The 25131-nt window shown below is 35.4% G+C and overlaps 1 protein-coding gene across 1 annotated transcript in view; it reads left to right on the forward strand.

Annotated features, from left to right (window-relative positions):
• LOC150096149 (polycomb protein eed-B-like) overlaps nucleotides 1-25131 on the forward strand; it is a 196477-nt gene that overhangs the window by 20127 nt on the left and 151219 nt on the right. Inside the window, exon 3 of the mRNA XM_090409523.1 lies at nucleotides 2311-2400. Within this exon, the coding sequence (XP_090265649.1) occupies nucleotides 2311-2400 (90 nt within the window). The remainder of the gene's footprint in view (nucleotides 1-2310; nucleotides 2401-25131) is intronic.

A 25131-nucleotide genomic window follows, 5' to 3' on the forward strand; every position in this document is an offset into this window, starting at 1 on the left:
AGAAAAATTGTCAAAGAGAAACTTGGAGAAGAAAAATTCATGCCAGACAGGGTTGTTAGGATCATAATTTTAGTTCAAGATAGACAATTCAGAAATCATGGGTATATAACAAGGATCATTATTTAAGTTTTGTAGATCTGGAAAAGGCATATGACAAGCTTCCAAGAAAAAAGTGGTTGTAATTGAATTGAAGAGGTGTAGGAAGATGATTTGATGTGAAATTAAGGGTGAGACAAGAGTGCACACATTTTCCAGTCATTCATCATCATCTATATGGATCATTATAAAGAAAAGTGACATTAAACTTGATAACAGTGTTAATTTCAGCTTTTTACTTTATGCAGCTAAATGCAGTACAAGTTTGTAGGATTCCTTATATGGCATGAGAACCAGTAATAAAAAGATCAAAACTATGAAACGGGTAACTGCAAAAACATCACTGCATCTCAAATGTGAAACCTATAGAACCAGTAAAATATATCTCCTATTTAGCATAAATTTTTAGTGAAGATGGCAAATTAAATATTAAAATAGATAACAGAATAAGCAAAGTTGGAATAATGGGGGAGTCAACTATATAAATGTAGATAGAATATAAGAAAACTTAGTCAATACACTAAACTAGCTATATACAAGCCAGTAATGAAACTAGTTTTAATTTATGGATTTGAGAGCTGGTTAGAAGCAGACAGTTGATCAAATATTAGTAAATGCAGATATAAGAGTTTTGAGAAAAATTAGGAAAGTGAACAGATAGCATCAATAGCAGACTCATATTAAAAATGATGTTAGAAAGGAACTTGATATTGTTAGCATTCAAAAGTGTATAAGCGGACTTATCTCAGAAGGGGAGAGGAATGATTAGCAAAGCAGGTGTTTGATGCCAAGATGGTATTAAAAAAAAAAAAAAAAGAGGAAAACCAAGATGCTGGTGAATTGATGCAGATTAGAGTGCTGACAGTAACAGAATAATTTGGGGAAATTTTCAATAGGAAGTTGGAATAATGTAAATTTTCATGTTGTACCATCAAAATATCCTGTACACCTCTCCAGGGTTGATATCAGGAATTTGATTAATGTCATTATGCAGGATTAAGCCTTTGTTTTTTTGTTTAGAGACCCATGCGAATAAATGATAGGTAGATTCTTTAATGTGATTTTTTTTTTTCAAGATATGGCAGACTTTATCATATTTTGAAGAAAAGAATCATATTGTGTGTGTGTGTGTTGAAAGAGTGGTAAGCCTGATTTTTCTTCTCTGTTATAATCCATATTGTAAGATGTTCCTTCTTATTTCAAAACCTCTGCAAGTCCTAATCTATGTAGAGAACACTACAAGAAAAGAATTGCATAGGCTCCTGAATGTTTGTAGGAGCTAGTCTTTGGCAAACACATATTTTTTATGATGGATGTTAAGGAAATGAGGAATAAAGATAGTGTTTGGTTCATGTGAGTAAGCTTTCAGTAAATATCTATGAGAATCCATTCTCAGATGTTTTTGAGATTAGAATGTCAAAAAAAAAATTTAACTTGCCTTCATTTTCCACATTTTCAAATACACAGGCATTAAATAAAAGATAAATACAATTTTTAATGACAGTTTCACATATTTTTGGCATAGAAAGTCCATCAATGAAGTTGTGTTTCGGACAGAGAACAACAACAACTTCAGCACTTTCTTTAAAAAGTTCAAATTAGTAGGTGCTTCTATATAGAAGCTAATCATTATCCCAAGGGATCCTATGGCTAGTGTTTTGCAAGGCTGGATATACGATGCATTTTTGTTCAGTTCACTGATGTTCAGAAATACATTCATGACAGAGTCAAATATTAAATAATTGAATGCTGCTAGGCTAAAAATTATTTTGCAAGCTAAAACTCATAAAGAGTTATAAAACTAGAAGAAGAAGAATATATCATTGTTAATGCTTTATTAGACCAAGATTCCACTGATAGTTGTGGATGTTACATATCATGTGTAAACCTGTATTTCTTTCCTTTCTTTTAAGCTTTGTTAATAACCCCGTTTACTCCATAACATATATCATTGTAGTTATTTTTTATTTATTTAATTTATTTATTTATTTTTTTTTTGCACCATACTGTATAACCAAAAATCATTATAAAGCATATCTAATAGTATGTTGAAGTTTTCTGTTTCTATTCTTGTGGATTATATTCAAGTTGCTTAAATTGTGATTAATGTAGTACAGCTGCATGAGTTAGTCACTCAGATATTAATTAGTGCTTATGTTTACAGCTATATTCCATATTTTTTATAATTACATTACTTTTTTAATGAAATATTAGGAAGACCATGGTCAGCCTTTGTTTGGTATTCAGTTTAACCCTCATCTGAAAGATGGACAGAACATCTTTGCTTCAGTTGGTAGTAATAGAGTAAGTTTCATTTTGATATATAATACCTATATTATACTAAAATATTAGTCATGAAATTTCATATTGAATTTTGCAGTTCAATGAGAACTGCACTATTTGAACTAGTTCATTACTAGTGTTCAAATTATAAAGTTTTTCAGTTTTTACCTCATGACATTAAAAGTTGTCATAGTAATATACATATCTCATCATTTTTGGAAAACTACATAATGTCATGTACCATGTGAAGTGTTATTTCAGATCACATTGAGTGTTATTACAAAAGTGAAGTAATTCACTGTTTTGAAACATCACCCACCACTGGACATGTGCAATGAAAAGATTTAGCAAAATCTGTGCAGTCGCTTTTGGCATTCCCAGAGCTTTTAATCTTGTTTTGCACTTGGGCCTGCCAAACAACTGCCACCCTCTGTAATTTGGTTGCTAGCTTCTTCTCTGGTCGTTCACTGTGTCGTGACTGATGACTCCCTCTTTTTGAGTTTCACCACCAATCAGGAGTATCTCAGAGCCTTGTCCTATCACCTCCCGTCTTTCTCACGTACATAAACAACCTACTCTCACTCACTACCATTTGACAGACTATGCAGTGCACTGATATCCCAAGCATCAGGATCAACTACAATTTGTGCCTTAAACATTGATCATTGTACTAGCCTTGAATGGGACGAGGACAATCTGGTCATGTTCAGTGCCACCAAACAAAGCTTTGTGTTTTCTCTTGCAAAAGAAATCTCAGCTCACATTCCCTTACTCTAAATAATACACAGATTACCAGACAAGATCAGATCTCTTTGCTTGGACTAACATTCACCTATAACCTCTCCTGGCACCAACACATCATAGTAGTAGCTTCCTCAGCATCCAAAAAATTAGGCATTCTCTTTCGTTCAAGATGCTATGTTACTATTGTAACATACCCAACCAACTCATAATATACAAATTTCAGATCCATCCATCCTTAGAATATTGCTCACATGTTTAGGGTATTTTTTGTTTGTAAATTGAGTGTGTTCTCAAGACCGATTTGCCTTACATGGGATTAAAAACCTGAGTTTCTGGGAGAAAAGCCCTGCTACCTTCACATGAGATCGGCTAACTCACCTCCAATTGGTGGGGGCATATAAAGAGCACCTAAATCTTTTCTAAAAATTTTTGATGCTGTCCAGATGAGAGCAATTCGGCTCACAGATGTTCCCTTTCTTACAGATTCACTTCACCTTCTATCTCAGAGATGCAGTGTTTCAGCAATGTGTTTATTCTACAGATACTTCAATGGTCATTGCTCCACTGAATTGGCAATCATCATTTCTGCAGCTGCCCAGCACCCTTTACTATGCCACTGCAAACACACCAAACCTGCTTTTCTTCTTTCTCTTTTTTTTTTGTCTACCTCCATCCTTTGAAAAAGCCTTCTGCAAGAAGTATTTCCAACAACTATAACCTGCAACTCTTCAAAAAAAAAAAAAAAATGTCAATGAACTTCTGGATCCTCACCTGCATCCTTATAGGTCCTTCAATCTCTTGTATATGGAATCAGCATTGAAAAAAAAATTTTTTTTTTAAATATTACCTCCCAAAGGTGCACTTTTATATAGAGATTGAATGGTTGTTGTGATTGCTGTTCTCTGAAGGGTAAAATCTTCGTAAAGCCAGGGCTTTGTTGAAATTATGAAATAGCTTGTGTGACATTTTTTTGCTATGTTTTGGAATATGACACACCTTAATTTGAACCTTGCCATCAATATGCACAGTACATAAATGCAATAGAAGTTCTTTATTCTGAAGAAGAAAAAAAGGACAATGATCTTTTTTTTTCCATCTCTTTTTCTCTCCTACTAGATTATCTGGATTAATATTGGTATGTTTTGACATTTTTCCTCCAGTTGTTTTTCCTACCTTACCTTCAGAGTTACAAAATATGGAAGTACTGAAAGATTAAAATTAATTCTAAAATAGAATTTTGCCATAAAAATGTTAGAGAAATTAATAGAAAATTCATAATTTGCTTTGTGAAGATAGTGTTTTGGTTTATGCAAGAACAATGTTGTATGTTTAATTGATTTTATTATATATGTTAATTTTCAGTATACTCTTTATTGACATTTTTTTATGTATATTCATATCACTTGGGAACAGAGAGGTAGGCAAAATTATTATTATTACATGACGCTTCCAAGGACTTATCAAGGGAGGGTGTTCACCACCAACACAAAACCACCACTACTACTATCATCATCTACACACAATGCCATCTAGTGACACCACTAGTATTTTTTGTCTGTAAATTGAGTGGCCAATTTACCTGTATGTGGGATTAAAAACCTGAGTTTCTAGAAGAAAAGCCTTGCTACCTTTATATGAGATTAGCTAACTCACCTCCAATTGAAAACAAACAAACAAAAAAAACATAAAAAGATTCCTCTCATCATAATTTGGAGGAAATGGATATGGGAGGGGGGCTGATAGACATCAGAGGGTGATGTATAGTAGAGTAGAATCATAGCAAATTAGGGCACTGTATCTTTAATTTGTACATTAATGATATAGTAGAAGATTGGAAGGGAGATATTCAGTTGTTTGCCATCATCATCATCAAATTCCTGCCATGTACCCTCAAGGGGTGTACAGGATATGATAGTACTACATGAAAAAAATTACATCATTACTAACTTCCTATCTACAATTTTCCTCCAAATCAGTCTGTTACTAGTCAAGACTCCAACATTATCAGATCTTATATTTCTATTGTCTAAGGCACTTTGTACCGTATCAATCCAACCTGTCAGAGAACACTTGTTTTGCTAATCTTTCTTTGCCCATTCTGTTTAAGTGACCATACCACCTGAGATTAGCTCTGCTAATGCATTCTTGGATGTTGACAATGTCAAGTTCTTTCCTAATATGTGTTTTTAATATGATATTGCCATTGATGCCATCTGTTCACACCTATAATCTTTCCCAGGACTCATATCTGCGGTCTCTAGTCTTTGGTCAAGTGTTTTACTTCTGACCCAGCTCTCAGATCCATAAGTTAAAACTGGTTTGAACACTGTCTTGTATACTAATTTAGTGTTCCGACTAAATTCTCTCTTATTCCATATGAATTTATTCAATTGACTTCCTACCATACCAGCTTTGCTGATTCTGTTGTCTATTTCTATATTTAATTTGCCATCTTCAGTAAAAATTGTGCCTAAGTAGCTGAAATGTTTCACTTGTTCCACAGGTTCTCCATTCACAACACAGTTGACATTTTCAATGATTCTGCCTATTTTCATTGTCATTGTCTTTTTATTGCTGATCTTCATGCCATATCTATTACAACAGCTATTCAATTTAGTCAGAGAATCTTGCAGACTTATAGCGGATTTATTTAGAAGTATAACATCATCCACATAAAGCAAAGAGCTGACATTAACATCTCCAATTTTGATATCATGTTTCATACCACTTTCCTTCATAATGTGATCCATATAGATAATGAATAACAGAGGGGATAATGTACATCCTCGTCTCACACTAGATTTAACATTGAACCATCTTCCTGTACTTCCTTCAATTCTAACTGCTGACTTACAACTCAAATAAAGACTAAGTATTGCTTGATATAATGCCCCATTGACACCATATAACTGTAGCGTATTGAATAGCTTCTCTCTTGGCACCTTGTCATATGCCTTTTTCAAATCGACAAAACTTAAATACAGATCTCTGTTATATTCCCAGGATTTCTCCACAATTTGTCGTAAAGTGAAAATCTGATCCTGACAGCCTCTATTTGGCCTGAATCGAGCTTGCTCTTCACCAAGCTTTTCTTCCACAATTCTTCTCAAACGTTTCTCAAGTATACTTGCATAGATATTGCCAGGAACACTCAGTAGGAAAATACCTCTGTAATTCTCACATGCAGTTTTATTTCCCTTTTTGTATATGGGTACTATGAGAGCTCTACTCCAATCATTGGGAATTCATCCCTCTGTCCAGGCTTTCTGAACTATGCAGTGCAGCCACTGTAAGACTCTTATACCACCATACTTCAGAATTTCTGGTCGAATATCATCTACTCCTGCTGCCTTTCCACATTTCAAGCCTTTGATGGCTTTTTCTACTTCAAGTATGGATATGAATTCCTGACTGCATGCCTGGTCAGTGTTTTTTACCACTGCACTGTCATCACTGCTTGTTTCATTTAGCAGTTTTTCAAAGTAATTACTCCATACTTCAAGGATATCTTTTTCTCCAGTTTTCATGTCACCTTTATCATCTCTAACTCCTTTTACAGCACTCTTTCCTCCATTCCTAAGTTTCTTCAACAACCTCCAGAATATTTTGCCACCTTCTTGATATTTATTTTCTATATTCTTGCCAAAGTCCTCCCATGACTTTTGTTTAGCTAGTTTTACACAGTGTTTAGCATTTTGCATTTGTCTCTGTATTCTATAAGAGAACAAGCTGACTTATTTGACAGGAACTTTTGATATGCTTTCTTCTTTTCCTTCACTGCCTCTTTAACTTCCTGTGTCCACCAGGGAGTTCTGATTTTTCTATCCTTTGAGGCTTTAGAAAGCACCAGTTGTTTGCCAATGATTCAAAACTTGGAAGGACAGTGGTTGATAAAGGTGATGTAGATATCTTACAGGATGATTTAAATAAATTGGCAGGTGTTGGCAAAGGACAATGGTTGTCAATTCACTGTTGTAAAATGTAAGATAATGCACTTTGAGATGAAAAGATTACACATTCATATCATATTGATGGTACTAATTTACAGGAAATTGATGAAGCTAATGATGGGGTAAGGGTCGATAGTGATTTGATATTCAGAGGACATATTGCAAGAGTTGGTGAAATGGATCAGAGGATTACTTGGATGCTGAAGAACACATTGACAAGTAAAGATAGGGAGGTTATTATTCCTCTTTATAAGGCTATGATTCAGCCACATATTGACTACTGTGCACAGATTTGGTCACCTGTGTTTCTTAGGGACCTGAAAGTTGTGGAGAGGATTCAGAGACAAGTGACCAAGCTGGTAACATGTCTGTGAAATGTTCCCTATGAAGATAGATTGAGAGTGTATGGGTTGCAGAGTTTAGCTGGCTGCAGGTGGAGGAGAGGGGACATGATAGAAATGTATAAGTTACTATAAAGAGATTCTATAAGATTGACACAGAAAAAATTTTTCTGGGGGAAAAGAAGGAGTCATACTTGAAAGTTGTCTAAAAATGTAATTAGTAAGGGGGCAGACTGTGTTCTTTACTTGAAGAGTAGTAAATGAGTGGAATGGATTGCCAGAGGTGGTTGCGAATAGGTTTAAGATGTATGATAGGTATTGTGTTAATGGATAGAGTGGGTCTCCTGTGATGAGTCTTAGACTTCATAGAGTACCCATATGAATAATAGTAATGATGATGATGAGTATCGAGCCTAGGCCTTTTCCAACTGAAGGGCACAATGGCCTTTGTTCTTCCATAGGCACAATTGGAAGAACAAGTCTTCCAGTTCTTCCAATTGCACCTATGGAGGCACTAAATACTGTTCATCAGTAAAGATCTTTATTTTTAGTGTTCGCTGAAATCAATTTAATTCCTGAAAGTGAAAATAATGTAAAAATATCAGATTTTAATAGATATATTTTACAAACCAGGACGTTCTCTTAGGAGATTCAACAATGACTTCTAAGGCTAGAACAGGCTATTCTAAGCCTAAATCCTTGACAGGCATGATGATGATGATGCTATTTTACAAACCATGGTCATTGTCAAAATGAATAACAAAAAATCCTTTCTTTTAGGGTTACACGGTGATCAGCATTCATTTTAAAAATTTTATGGAATTTACAACCGTGTTAAAAAAAACTTTTTTTTATTATCCCGCCGTTTCGATCTTCACATCAAGATCATCATCTGGAGCGTACATAAGTATACAGAACAAGCTGAGTTACATTATTAACTGTAAGCTAGAGAAACAATGATTTGATCACATGTTATTCTACTGGCATGACCTCTGGTGAAAAAAAAAATTTATATATATAAAAAAATAATTAAAAAAAAATAAAATAAAAAATGAATTTTTGCATCAAGCTAAATTCTGTTTTTACAATGACAGGAATGAACATTCTTTTAGGTGGTTTTCTTTTAGAACCAATTGGTGTCCTATTTTTAGTACTACAATTCTTATTTTTGATTTACAATACTGGATTTTCTACAGTCCTGTTTATTCAAGGAAGCCTGTGAGATTATCAGCAACCACCCCAATCTGAACAACAATGATGGTTTAAGAATCCCAAACATATGGAAGGTATATATTCGATCTTCCTCACCAAGAACAACTATAAACAGGACTGTAGAAAATCCAGTATTGTAAATCAAAAATAAGAATTGTAGTACTAAAAATAGGACACCAATTGGTTCTGAAAGAAAACCATCTAAAGTAATGTTTATTCCTGTCATTGTAAAAATAGAATTTAGCTTGATGCAAAAATTTATTTTTTATTTTATTTTATTTTTTTATTATTTTTTTATATATATATATTTTTTTTTTTTTCGCCAGAGGTCATGCCAGTAGAATAACATGTGATCAAATCATTGTTTCTCTAGCTTACAGTTAATGATGTAACTCAGCTTCTTCTGTATACTTATGTACACTCCAGATGATGATCTTGATGTGAAGATCGAAACGTCGGGATAATAAAAAAAAGTTTTTTTAACATGGTTGTAAATTCCATGAAATTTTTAAAATGAATAACAAAAAATTTTGATTTGCTAAACTTCCTGAGAAGTAATAATAATAATCGTATGATGATACACAGCCGTGAGTCCCCTTTATGGGGAGGTACGGCATCATCTCAGTCCCCCCAAATTTTATCTGGGAGCCAGCATAGCTGACGAATCAGACCTATAGCTGGATCAATATTCCTGACTGTAATCCATGTGTGTTCACTGGATCGGTTTGCCTGCTTGCAGGATGAAAAATCCCACATAAACTGGTGGAAAAAACCCTGCTGTCCACGCCCAAGACCGGCTAACTTGGCTATGGCTGAGGAAGATCCTTAAGCCCCTCGCGTCATCGACGGGAATCGAACCTAGGACACTCCTTCCCCAGGCATATGGTTGCGAAGTGCATAGCCACTAGGCTAACTGCGTGGACTCCTGAGAAGTATTTGTGGTCCCACAGAAGATACTTTTAGAAAAGAAGCAGAGGATTTTTTTTTAATTTATAAGAGAAGGAAGCTAACATAAAGAAAAGCTGGTTCTTGTTGGAGATCTAAACAGCAGATAGAAGCAGAGTGCCTTCTGTCATCACACAGAGGGTACTTCTCAGAAAGAAGCAGAGGAATTATCGTCATCATTATCAAATTGCTGACGTGTACTCTCAAGGGGTACACAGGATATGATAGTACTACATGAAAATTTACATCATTACTAACTTTCTATCTACAATTTTCCTCCAAATCAGTCTGTAACTTGTCAAGACTCCAACATTATCAGATCTTATATTTCTATCGTCTAAGGCACTTTGTACCGTATCAACCCACCTATATCTTGGTCTTCCTCTGGGTCGTTTTCCTGCCAACCTGGCATAGAGAGCACTTGTTTTGCTAATCTGATTAGCAAAACAATGGGCGAGGAAAGCAAAACCTGTTTTGCTTTCCTCGCCCATTCTGTTTAAGTGACCATACCACCTGAGATTAGCTCTGCTAACCAGGAGGAATTTTTTGATGCTTTAGAAAAAGTAACTGACACAATTAAAAGGGAAAAGTTGGTCCTGGTTGGGGATCTAAATAGCAGAGTAGGAAATGATTGTCAGGCATGTTCCAACATAAAATTATGCATAAATTCACATGGAAAGAAGAGGCAAGGAATACGAAAAGTCTCATTAACTATGTAATTGTTGACAGTGTTGTTTTCTCCTTGGTGCAGGACACCAGAGTGTACAGAGGATTTGAAATTGGAAGTGATCACTATTTAGTCTTGAGCAGGATAAAACTGAATTTCATATTAAAAAGAATAACATGTGAGAAAGTTTTAAAGCGAATAAAAGTTGAGCAGCTCTCAGGTGTGTACTGTAGACTAAAATACACAAAGATTATTGAAGATAAAATGAAAGAGTTTGAGAACAGGAACCAAACCCTGGAGATTCAGCCAGAGAGGCATGTGGTGAGGTTGTCTGGAAGGATAGAAAAATCAGAACTCCATGGTGGACACAGGGAGTTAAAGAGGCAGTGAAGAAAGCATATCAAAAGTTCCTGGAAAATAAGTCAGCTTGTGCTCTTAGAGAATACAGAGACAAATGTAAGAAAGACTAAACAGTGTGTAAAACTAGCTAAACAAAAGTCATAGGAGGACTTTGGGAAGAACAGAAAATAAATATCAAGAAAGTGGCAAAATATTCTGAAGGTTGTTGAAGAAGCTTGGAAATGGAGGAAAGAGTGCTGTAAAAGGAGTTAGAGATGAAAACGGGAGAAAAAAGATATCCTTGAAGTATGGAGTAATTACTTCGAACAATTGCTAAATGAAACAAGCAGTGATAGCACAGTGGTAAAAAGCACTCAACAGGCATGCAATCAGGAATACATATCCATACTTGAAGTAGAAAAAGCCATCAAATGCTTGAAATGTGGAAAGGCAGCAGGAGTAGATGATATTCGACCAGAAATGCTGAAGTATAGTGGTATAAAAGTCTTAAAGTGGCTGCACTGCATAGTTCAAAAGGCCTCGACAGAGGGATGAATTCCCGATGATTGGAGTAGAGCTCTCATAGTACCCATATATAAAAAGGGAAATAAGGCTGAATGTGAGAATTACAGAGGTATTTCCCTACTGAGTGTTCCTGGCAAGATCTATGCAAGTATACTTGAGAAACGGTTGAGAAGAATTGTGGAAGAAAAGCTTGGTGAAGAACAAGCTGGATTCAGGCCAAATAGAGGCTGTCAGGATCAGATCTTCACTTTACAACAAATAGTGGAGAAATCATGGGAATATAACAAAGATCTGTATTTAAGTTTTGTCGAATTGGAAAAGGCATATGACAAGGTGCCAAGAGAGAAGCTATTCAATACGCTACAGTTATATGGTGTCCATGGGGCATTATATCAAGCAATACGTAGTCTTTATTTGAGTTATAAGTCAGCAGTTAGAATTGAAGGAAGTACAGGAAGATGGTTTAATGTTAAATCTGGTGTGAGACAAGGATGTACATTCCCCCCCCCCCCCCCTCTGTTATTCATTATCTATATGGATCACATTATAAAGCAAAGTGATATTAAAAATGATATCAGAATGGGAGATGTTAATGTCAGCTCTTTGCTTTATGTGGACAATGTTATACTTTTGAATAAATCCACTCCAAGCTTGCAAGATTCCTTGACTAAATTGAATAACTGTTGTAATAGATATGGTATGAAGGTCAGCAATAAAAAGACAAAGACAATGAAAATAGGTAGAATCATTGAAAATGTCAATTGCGTTGTGAACGGAGAACCTGTGGAACAAGTAGAACATTTCAGCTACTTAGGCATGATTTTTAGTGAAGATGGTAAATTAAATATGGAAATAGACAACAGAATCAACAAAGCTAGTATGGTAGGAAGTCAATTGAATAAATTCATATGGTATAAGAGAGAAATTAGTCGGAACACTAAATTAACTGTATACAAGACAGTGTTCAAACCAGTTTTAACTTATGGATCTGAGAGCTGGGTCAGAAGTAAAATACTTGACCAAAGACTAGAGACTGCAGATATGAAAGTCCTGAGAAAGATTATAGGTGTGAACAGATGGCATCAATGGCAATATCATATTAAAAACGAGGATATTAGGAAAGAACTTGACATTGTTAGAATCCAGGAATGCATTACATATAAAAAAATAGTTCAACTTTGCATTAAGTTCCCTTTTGTATCTGAGAATGCTCCTCTTCTTCCTTTCCCCCTCTCCCCAATAGAGATTGCATAATGTCATATTTTACAGTGTCATTTTTCAGACTAATTTTGGCCATTGTTAATGATCAATGAAACAGGACCCATTGAGATCTTAGCCATTGGCTGAAATCATAATTTCTCATACATAAAAAAGTAAAATGATGTATCTTTTTTTTTTTACTATGCTATGATCTAGATATGAAATAGTTGTAGCAAATTTTGCTTTGCTGCAAAGCATATTATACATGAAAGTTTTCATTCACTTTTATTTTAGTGAAAGCAAACTTTTTACAAAAAAGTTCCATACTCTAAATCTTACACTACTGAGAGGTCATTGTACTTGTTTAGATGTTTAGAATACACACACACACACACACACACACACACACACACACACACACACACACACACACACACACACACACACACACACACACACACACACACTATCTGATCAGAATCAAAAATATATCTGACTGTCCCCTTCATAGTGGATATGTCTGTATACATCACAATGTTGGTCCATATAGGTATAGAAGGAAGCATACAGTTTGCATCTTTAGACAAGTAAATGGGGCCCATACTGAAGAGCTCTGTGGCTTTTGACATGGCACTGTCGTGCGATGCCACCTTTGCAGCACTCACTTGGACTTATTTCTGCCCTGCTACAACCAACCCAGTTAACTGTATGTGGTATTATTGTGGACAGGAAATGCCTAGGAGCAACAACTGCACAATCGCAACCTGGTAGACCACATAAAAATCACAGAGTGGGACTGCCAAGTACTGAAGCACATATTGGAAACAAATCTTCTATCCTTGGTTTAAACACTCACTCACTACTGAGTTTCAAAATGCCTCTGCAAGCAATGCCAGAACCACAGTTCATCAGGAACTGAAGAACTTTGGTTTCCATGGCCATGCAGCCGACACAAGCCTAACATCAGTAAGGATAGTGCCAAGCATTGGATAAAATGGTGTAAAACTTGCTGCCTTTGTACATGGAAATGTACAAAGGCAGCAAGTGACCGCTGAAGTGATGAATTGCACTTTGCCATCTGGAAGTCTAGGTTTAACAGATGCCAAACCCAGACTTTAGGCCCATTCCTGTATCAACATGACAATACCTTGTCCATGAAGTGAGATCTGTGCAGGAATGGTTCAATGAGATTGGTATTGAAGAATAGACTGATCTGCACAGAGCCATGTCGAATCACCTGACATCAGTGACTGACCTCACTAATGCTCTTCTGGAAGAAATGGAAGGGAATTACTGCAGCAACATATCAAAATCTAGTGAAAGCCTTCCCAAAGGATAGAAGGCTGTTATATCAGCAAAGGCAGTCCAACTTCACATTAAGTGAGAGTTGGTATGAGCAGGTATTCAGATTTTTTGATTAGATTGTGTGTGTGTGTGTGTGTGTGTGACACACAATTAATTCTCACTATAACAAACTACTGAAAAATCCTGACCAAATCCCAATTAGGTACAATGCTATGTTAGAAGAAATTCAGTATGCCAAGCTGCTTGCTATAACAAACTGATCCTGTTGTGGGTGAGTGAGTGAGTTTTGATACTTCTAATGTTTTAATAAATGAGAGAAATGAAAAGTCTGACTTTTTTTTCACTGAACAGTCTGCTTGGTAATTGAATTAGCTTTAATTATTAGTTTAATTCATTTTAAGTTATCAAAATATAAAAATGAATATAGTTAATTCTGACTTTAGCAAACCTGCGATACTGTAAGTAGTTTGTTATAGTGAATTTTAGAATACTGTTGTTTCTTTTAGAAGACAGACAAATAGGTTTATTTGGAATAAGAGAGGAATTAGCCACAACACTAAATTAGTAGTAGTTGAAAGTTAGGAATAAATCATTTGATTGAAGAATAGAAATCACAGATATAAATGTCCAAATTAGGGGAGTGAACATATGGCATTAATGATAGAATTATATTAAAAAGGAAGATATTAGGAAAGAGTTTGGTGTTGTTAACATCCAGGAATGTGTGAGTAAAACTAATCTTTAGTGGTATAATTACTTAAAACAAAATGGGAGAAGAAAGATTATCAAAATAGGTGTTTGATGCAAGAAACAAAACTCATAAGAAGAGTTCTGTTTCTTCTGAGAATATAATTGAAGATCATATTCTCTTATCTTAGCACTAGATGAAATGATTCAATTGGCAGTACCAAAATTTAAAATTTGATGATATTGGAGATTTGACAAAGAAGCTTAATTTTTTGGAAGAAAATTGTTATCATACTTGTTGAGAGTACTTATCAGGAAATGATGGTGGTTTAATTAATCACAAAAAAAGAGGAAGAAAGGAGATAAGAATTTATTATTATTAACACTCCATGGAGTCAAAACACTCATCATGGGAGATTCATGCTTTAAATTTATTCAGTGTGTCTGCATTCACCACACTGTCAGAAAAAGTATCCTGCTCACTAACCATTCTCTATACATACGCTCACTAACATTACACCACTTTATCCAAAAACCTGCTCCTTACATCCTTGCTCACACCTACTTATATAATTTGCAGTGATAGTCCCTTGTTCTGTCTCACTCTCCTGTTATGTGCAAAATTTCTTCCACATTAACCAAGTAACAACCAACCCCTTACAAGCTTAAATGTCTCAATCATATCCTCTCTCCTCCTATTCACAAGGTTTTCTAAATTGCGATCCATCGATCTGTTTTCATATTCATGGCTCCTGAAATCCACTCACCTACTCACCACTGGCAAGTTATCAGAAACAAGGCAAGTGAATTTTCAGCATTCATTCAGAATGCATTCAAAATATATTATTTTCTTTGCCTAATTTACAAATTTTTTTTAACATATCATTTTAGCAGATTTATTAAAGTAGTTTTTTATCTGGTCTCTGGAAATATAACTTCTCAATCTGAAATTCTTAATGCCAACATTGCAGTGTTCCCTTTTAAAGAATCGCAAAAACACATGAAACTTTAGTTACCAGTTTACTCTAAAATTCATGATGTAAACCAGTCACCTTCATTTTCTGCCATCCTTTTATCTCCTTTAAAGTTAGAACTTTCTTTGAAAGTTTATGAAAAAAAAAGTGAACATTCATTAAAAATTCAGCCTGTCATATTCTCCCAATAGCTGTTTTGTCATCATTTTTAATTGTTTTTAATTGTTTTTCTTTCCATAATATATGGAAACTATAATATATGATATTGAATTGGTGTACTTGGTGTACACCAATTGACTTGGTGTACTTTAAGCAACTTTTTGACATTGAAAATGGATTACAGAGCAAAATTAAAAGAAGAATAAAGTTAATCTGGTATTCATTTGGGAAACTGCATCTTTAAAAATGACTCCCATCTGCCTGAAAAAGCAAAGTATTCAGTCAATGCATATTACCAGTACTCACCTATGGACTCAGAAACTAGGCACTAAACAAATGGAAAAACAAGAAGAATGGATGGAATGGAAAAATCATCCTAGGAATAACACTAATAGAAAAAAAGAGGAAGGAATGGATCAGATCACAGGCAAAAGTCTTGGATGTGACATAAATTGTAAAAGCATCCAAATGGAGATGGGCAGGATATCTGGCTCAAGGAACAGACAATAGATGAACCAGAAAAATAACAGAATGGATACTAACCAGAAAGAGCAGACAAGGACACCCAAAAACAAGATGGGCAGATGGAATAGAAAAACTGGCTGGAAAGAGATCAATGCTGGAAGCAGAAGACCGGGAAAATTGGAAGATCATGGGAGAGGCCTTTGTTCAGCAGTAGATCTATGGTGCTTTACTTGAAAACAGTAAATCTCGCACACTTCAAACAAAATAAATAGGGTTTTTTATATCATGAATACATATAAATTAATCATTAATATTAATAATTATTATAACCTCCATAGAGTCCAAAGACATCGCAGGAGTCCCTAACTATTCAATCTATCATACCTCGCCTTCAACCCATTCACAACTGACAACCCATTCCACTCATTGACAACTCTCCAAGCAAAAAATCTAGTCCTCACACCCCTACTAACCACACCTTTATTCAACTTCCAGGGATGATCTCTTGTTCTAGCCAAGTGTTGAAATATTTCCCTTACATTAATCCTATAAAACCCTTTAAGCAACTTAAATATTTCTATCATATCCTCTCTTTTTCTCCTGTCAACCAACTTCTGCAATCCACATACCCTCATAGGGAACATTCCACAGACCCCTTGCCTCTGAATCTTCTCTACTGCTTCTTCATCCCCAAGAAACCTTGCAGACCATACCTGAGCACAGTAATCTGAGTATGAACGTATCAAGGCCTTATAAAGAGGAATTACAACTTCCTTATCTCTACTTGTTAATATGTTCTTCAATAGCCAAGTAATCTTATGGGCTACCTTAGCAACCTCAGCAAAATGTCCTCTAAACTTTAACTCTCTGTCTATCACCAACACTTCTAAATCTCTAGCTTCATCCATTTCCTGGAGTACAGTGCCATCAATGTAATACACAACTTGTAATCTGTTTATCCCAAAATGCATAGCTTTACATTTTTCCACATTAAAGTGACTCACGTTATTTTTTGCACATACTTACAGCTTATTTAAATCATCCTGCAAGCTTTCCATATTGCCTTGATTAACACTTACTCTACCTAATTTTACATAATCAGCAACAACTGAATATTTCCTATATCATTTATGAACAAATTAAACAGCAATGGTCCCAGCACTGAACCTTGCAGCACACTACTAATCACCTGTTTTCACCTCTATCCTGCCTCTGCATATACCACTTTTTGATGTCTGTCCAGCAGTTACCCTCTTATCCACTTAACCAGTGTCATATCCCCATTTGTTCTAAATTGCATAACAGAGTACCATGTAGTATTCTGTCAAATGTCTTTGCAAAATCATCTTGTAGCCATTTCTTACACACATATACAGGGTGCAGAGTCCAACTCTACCTCCCTGGGGTGTTGGGAATCCTAACCATTATCGGACCTAGGCCCAACACCACTAACAGAGCTCTTGCGAATACTTCAGAACCCTGGTCAGGAGAAGTGTATACGCAACCGCAGCAAAATTGCCACTACAACAACTGAAACGGTCCTGTGCAGCCCACACTCACCTTCCTACAGTGGCAGTAAGGCCATGGGTGCTAAGAATCTCGCAGATGAAAACAGGCCACTTCTTAAATCTATGAAAATGGGAATCGGTACCCTCAATACTCAAACTTTGGAAAGAGACTACAGAATACATTTATTAATCAAAGAACTAACCAATATTAACTTGGATATCCTACTAGTGAATGAAACAAAAAGATTGAAAGAACTGACAGCTAGATGATACAATGGCTCACAGATACTCCTCAGAGCATCCTCAAACAATGGCAAACAAGGTGGAGTGGGCTTCATTGTTAAATCTAAGCTCACCAAGTCGATTCTTTCTTGTAACATCATATCTGAAAGAATAGGTGTACTCTCAGTTGGAATAGAGAACAAAAAAAAAAAAAAAAAAAATCAGCTAACGCCTTTTTATTCCCGTATACGGGAGTAGACGAGGCCATTTAGCCCTATCTAACTTTTTGGAGACTGAGTGGGCAGTTCAATCTCCACTGGTACCCAATCAGAGACAGATGGCCCAAGGCTATCACTAATTAAGCGGTTCGCAGTGAAGAGAGACGGCTCAAATGTGCCGCCATCTCGTGGTCCCTAACCCTAACACAATATATTTAATGTCTGAAACAATGTGGGTTCTACGGTCGATTTTCTTGAGTTTACAGGATGAAAAACCTGAGTTTCCGGGAGGAAAAACCTGCTTGCCCGTGCCAGAGATCGACTAACTCGGGAACCGGTCGAAAAAAGACTTAGAAAAATTTCCTCTAGTCGCCGACTAGACTCGAAACTAAGTCTTCCTTCGTGCGGCCAAGCGCGGTGGTATGCAAACGCCACATCCACTGAGCTACACAGGCTTTGGAATAGAGAACAATATAACAATAAAATTAATATCCTGCTATGCTCCAACATCTGGCTGATAATCAAGAAATAGAAAATTTTTACACGAATCTTGAACAGGCATTAAATTACAAGTCAACATACACATTTGTTGGTGGTGACTTTAATGCCAAAATAGGATGTGGAAAAGAAAATGAAAAGTTTATAGGACCACGTGGCCTGGGAGAAAGAAACAGAAGAGGAGAGAGATTAGCTGAATTTGCTGCAACTGAACAACTCTTTATCATGAACACTTTTTTCAACAAATGCCCAGGGAGAAGATGGACTTGGCAATCACCGAATGGAGACAACAAAAAATGAAATTGACTACATTTTAACAGACTGTAAAAGATTGGTACAAAATGTTGGCGAAACATACTTCAACACAGATTTTGACCACAGACTCCTCAGAGCCATTATAAGAATATACCACAAAAAATAACAACATATCAGGGCAATATGAAACCACAAAATACAACCCAAACAAATAGACTACCACAAGTTCAGGAAGTACATAGAAGAGACCGAATGGATTATTAAGAACTGTTACATAAATGGTGACTATATTGACTTTATTAATAAATTCAATGAGTGCAAGAAAAAATCAGAAATTCCTGTGAAACAAAAGAAAAGAGATCGACTCTCACCTCAAATTATAGAACTACTGAAAAATAGAAAAGAACTGAAGAAAATTTTCTAGAATACAAAATTATCTGTAAGTTACTAAGGAAAAGAATTCCAGAAGACTACAAAACTTTCAGGATAAAAAAAACTAAGAGAAGCAATGCAGACAAAAACCAACCTGAAAAAAATAGAGAAAGACTTAAATTTTAAACAGTCAATTCCATCTGCTTTACAGGATCAAAATGGAGAAAAACATACTAATGGAATGTTTTTAAGATATATGAAAGGATAGAAGAAATTGTGCAGAATTTTTATAATGATCTCTATGCAACTAAGTGCCAAGTTTCAGAACCTATCATTCCAAAACCAAGCAATATACCAGATGTACTTCCAGAAGAAATAGAACATGCCCTTAAGAGAGTCAAGGAAAAGCCTCAGGACTTGATCATGTTAAGGCTGAAGAAATTCAATAAGGTGGACCAATTATTTTCAAAGCCTTGGCTGCCAGATTCAGGTGGTACTTCAAAGAAGGAAAGATTCCAGAGGAATGGAAAACCTCAAAAACCATACTTCTATTCAAAAAAGGGAAAAAGGAAGACATAAAAAACTATCGTCCAATCTGTCTACCCTCTCACATATATAAGACCATGAACATAGTAATACTGAACAGAATCCAAAACACTCTAGAAGACAACTCCAGCAGAGAGCAGGCAAGATTCAGAAGAGGCTTCTCCACAATAGATCATATCCAGGTCATTCCACAACTAACAGAAAAATCCAGAGAATGCTGAATCCCTCTATGTTTCCTTTTTATTGATTTTAAAAAAGCATTTGATACCATAGAACACAATGCAGTCATCATTGCCTTATTGGAAATAAATGTGGACCCTGCTTACATTCACATGATAAAAGAAATTAACAAAAATCAAACCACACAAATAACCCTATTTGGTCAACCTATAAATATAGATATAAAGAGAAGGGTCTGCCAAGTCATTGTGATCTCCCCCAAATCTATTTACCAGAACTTTAGAATACATTCTGAAAAAAATAGATCTAAACAGAGGAATAAGCATAGCTGGTGAAAAACTACAAATCCTTATGTTTGCCGATGATCTAGTACTGATATCCCACAACCCAAAAGACCTAGAAGAATTGGGTGAAAAAATATACACAAACAGCTGTAAGATAGGCTTAGAAATTAATTTAGAAAAAACAAAATGAATCAATAACATCTACACAAGTGACAGTCACCTATGTATTGATAACATCCCTATAGAACAAGTTGATTCCTACAATTACTTAGAACAAACAATAAAAATCAATAACGATTTATCTGAAGAACTAGCAAAATAAAAGAAAGCTGCATGGCTATCATTCAACAGACTAAAAGAAACACTTACTGATCCAAATCTTGACATCTCTGCAAAGGCAAAACTATTTAATAGTGACATTCTTCCATCACTCACATATGGATCAGAAACATGGAACACGACAAGAAAAGAAGAAGAGAAAGAGACTCTCAGAGTAATTCAGCGTGCAATAGAACACAGGATTTGTAACATCAGCAAAATAGAACATGTTAGAAACAATGAACTAAGAAAGAGATCAGGCATAAAAGATGTGGTAACTGCAATATATGAAAGCAAGATGAGATGGGCATGTCACATAGCCAGACTCAGGGATAACAGATGGACATATAGGAATACTCAACTGACAACCAAGATAAAGAGAAAACCAGGAAGACCACCTACAAGATGGGAAGATCCACTAGTGAAATCTATGGGTATGATATGGAGGGGAGAGGCTCAAGATCAAGATCTTAATCCTGAAACACAGGATTTCTCCATGAGTGAAACACAGGTCCATCAAAGTAATATACAGGGTGCTTACATGTAATGGACAGTCTATTAGTTTAAAAAAAAAATGATTGGACTTTTCTCATAATATAATTTCATTAACAAAGTTAACTAATGCTTATAAACAAAAAAAATTAAAATTGACACAATTTAATTAAATACTGTTATACTGTGCATCTAAACATCTTATTCTTCCAACACCTGAATCACCTTTTAACCCTTACAGTAGTGAACAAATTAATCTGAACAAGCTGAATTTTGGTTTAGGTTTTAGTTAACTATTTTGGTTGAGTACTTCATGTTTTAACTGTCTCTACAATGTTTATTAATAATGTTGTGCAGTTTTAATAGTGTAAACAAGTTGACATTCGTAGTGTTTTATTCATTTTGTGTAGCTATAAAATGGATACATCTTCAAGAAAGCATTCAAAAATATGTACTCTTTCTCAGCATACGTCCATGACTCAAAGACAAATTGCCAATTTTAATGCAATTTTAAAAAGGTTTAGGGAGACAGGTACCTTTTTTCCTGACAGAAAAGGAAAATTTGGACAAAAACTAAACTTACTCATGATCATTTACTAGTTAGGAAAAGAAAAATGAATCCAAGATTGTCTCCTGTATACTTGGAGACTTGGAAGCTAATGGAATTAATGTTTCTGACATTACAGTCCGTCAAAGATTGTTGGAAGGAGTGAGGCCTGTCAAAAAAACAGCTGTTGACAAATGCTATGCAGAAAAAGGCTCCACTGGGCTAAAGTATACAGAGATTGGACTGTTGAGAAGAGGATGAAGGTCATATTATAGGATGATAAAGGAGAGCAAGTTCCCTATGTTTGCAAATCAGTGACTGAAAAGACTTCTCCTGCTCACCTTCAACAAGATCCCAAACACCCAGCTAAAAGATGTTTTGAGGTTGTTTTACACATGATGGTCTAGGATCACTCGTGCCTTTTGACAGCATGATGAAAAGTGACCAATACATGCAATTGTTGAAGAAAAGAGTGGTTCCCACATACCTAGAAAGACAAAGAACTCATCTTTCAACAGGATCGTGCTTCATGCCACACTTCAAAAAAAAAGTGAAAGAGTTCCTCAAAAATCACAACATCCATTTGATTCAGTGGCCAGGTAATTATTTAATTTACTTGCAAAATTAAATATTTTCTTTAAAATGTGAGTGTTCAATTAATTTGTTTGCTACTGTAGGTGTGCAAATATAATTGCCTAAGCTTATTTTCACAGCTCACAACATGAATTAGCTTAGATGCAATTATATACCTGAAGTTTTTTTTGCATAATGAAAAGGCTTTTAAGTAATGTTATTTTAAAAAATACAGTGATCTTGCAATGACAAGTCAAAGATGTAACTGAGTACATTGTGAAAAGTGATTCTGGTTCCACTGTGAGTCCTACCTTTCTTGTTTTTGAGAATTTTGTTATTTATCTTTCCTATTAAATTATTGTTTATGTATAATTTTTATAAATTCATTTTTCATTATGAACAATAAATGAAGGAAAACACCAGTGAGTTGTGGCATACATTTTAACCTAGATTAAAGGAAAGTATATTTCTGTATAATTACATGTAATGTGTAGTGAATTAAAGAATGCATTACTTTATTTTGTCGTCATAACATTTAGCTTTTTAAAATATCACCTATGTCAATATTTATATAAGGTAGACTGATACATTAGGCAAGTAACAATGTTTTGTGGCTGGTTGATTTAAGTTGTATTTCTGGAGCCCGGTTAATATTTCACATTCCAAAGACCAGTTACCACCTTAGTCAGTTTTCCCCGTACCCTTTCTAATAATTCTAATATAACTTTCTAATATTTCAACTTCAAATCCTTGTTCTCCACCACCACTCCTAGGTGTCTTGTTTCCTCAACCTCCTTCAGAATTTCCTCACCAAGTGTTTACTTTGCATCCTATTGTTGCCTACCAAATTTCAGAACTTTACACTTTGTATCATTGAGCTGATGGAGGATACAACACAGACCCCTATGGCACACCACTAGTGACTTTCCTCTTGGATGCAGTACCCCTGTGCAACTTGCTGATTTCTATAATTTAGATAAATTAAAATTTGAAAATGAATAACAATTGCAAGTTTTAATTTAGTTGTTTGTTTTTCAGTTAACATGCAATTTATATATATATATATATATATATATATATATTGGGGGGAGCTACATCAACGCCCCCCCCCTCCCCCAAGTTCCGGACTAGTAGGCCAGTTCTTGAATTTTGAAGACTCGACACTCAGGGTAGTCCCTGAGTTTCAAAACGTTTCTTAAAAAGGCTTATCATTTTATATATATATATATATATATGTAGAAAGTATTTTACCTTGGGTATACTATACATTAAAGATACCAAGAATTTTATAAACATGGTTTTAATCTTTTTTCCCAAGTAAGCAACCAAGCAGGTAAGTCAAGTTTGCGCCTGAAGTATTTTCAGGTCTGAGGCAACTCGTGGTAAAGATGGAGTAAGCTCTCATCACTTTCCTTGGTATCTCCCATAATGCAAAGCACATCTCCTTGCAGACATATATGATGCTATGCATTAAGGGAAGGGCCACTACCCAGACTGGTTTCGACCTTTATTGAGATCTCGTCAGCGGGAACCAGACCCTGAGATGCCAAGGTTGAAGTAATGCAGAACTTATAAATTTTACCTATACAAGTTGCCACAAGGTGCTTTGGCACCTCAATAAAGGTCGAAACCGGTCTGGGTAGTGGCCCTTCCCTTAATGCATAGCATCATACATGTCTGTAAGGAGATGTGCTTTGCATTATGGGAGATACTAAGGAAAGTGATCAGAGCTTACTCCAGCTTTACCACGAGTTGCCTCAGACCTGAAAATACTTCAGGTGCAAACTTGACTTACCTGCTTGGTTGCTTACTTGGGGAAAAGGATTAAAACCAAGTTTATAAAATTGCTTGGTATCTTTAACATATATATATATATATATTTACAGACATGTATAATGCTATAGATTATGTGAAGGACCACTACCCAGATTGGTTTCAATCTTTATTGAGGTCTCATCAATGGGAACCAGACCCAGAGGTGATACCAAGATTGAAGTAATGCAGAAGTCATATTTCCATATACAAGTAGTCAAAAGGTGTCATACCTTATTATTAAAACACTCTGGATTAGAGATGGAGTTTAAGTACATATGTACTGTTCTAGGAAATGATAATTATAATGGAAATACCCTTTTTAACATAACTGAATTCAAACAGAAATTTTAAAAATAAGTGCCATTTGAACTGTGTAAAATCAAAATATGTCATGTAGAAATAGAATTGCTTCTGTTTTCTAAACCGTGTTATTTTGAAATCGTGTAAAAAGAGAATTAGCTGTACTATAAATTAAAGATGCCAAGAAATTATATTCCTGGTTTCATCCTTTATCCAAGTGAAGCAAACAAAGTTTGCATGTGAAGTTACTTCATGACAGGGCTACTTGCATATAGAGGCTAATGCAATCACACATCCTTACGGACATGTATAATGCTATGCATTATGAAGGACTACTACCCAGATTGGTTTCAACCTTTATTGAGGTCTCATCAGTGAGAGCCATATCCAGAGGTGATACCAAGATTGAAGTAATGCAGAAGTCATATTTCCATATACAAGTAGTGAAAAGGTTCATACCTTATTACTAAAACACTCTGAATTAGAGTTATATGTTGAAAGTTTTTTCACAAAGTTTTTTTTCCTTAATTTATAATATAATCAAGTGAAAAAACTTTCAACGTCTGTCTTTAATCCAGAGTATTTTAGTAATAAGGTGTGACACCTTTTGACACAGACATTCTATGAACGTGCCAAAAATGAGAAAGTACAGTATGGTGCTGGATGGTAAGATCTCCAGGCCTGAAGGCATGCAACTGGGGAAGAACAGAGGGCTTCCACAATTAGAACTAGTTTTTATGATGTGTCCAGGTCAAACCCGGAAGGAAGCTTGGTCGTGGATGTTGCTGGTTGGAAAAGGGAGGCTCCCCATTTCACAAGAAATGACAGGATTGGAACTTGGAATGTTAAAAGTATGAACAGTAAGAAGTATGAAAGGTAAGATGGAAATGGAGTGCAAGAAGCTAGATATATTGGGAATAAGTGAACTTAGATGGACAGGAATGGGCCATTTTCTGTCAGGGGACTATATGGTGTATTACTCAGGACATGAAACAGATCGTAAAAATGGAGTATCTTTCTTACTTAGGAAAAAGATGGCCAGGTATGTATTAGGTTATAATCCAGTAAGTGACAGAATCATTTCTCTTAGAGTGAGTGGACATCCAATGAA

The sequence above is a fragment of the Typopeltis vanoorti genome, chromosome 19 (genome assembly GCF_054136105.1).
Source record: "Typopeltis vanoorti isolate ZY-2024b chromosome 19, IOZ_Tvanoo_1.0, whole genome shotgun sequence".
NCBI lineage: Eukaryota > Metazoa > Arthropoda > Arachnida > Uropygi > Thelyphonidae > Typopeltis > Typopeltis vanoorti.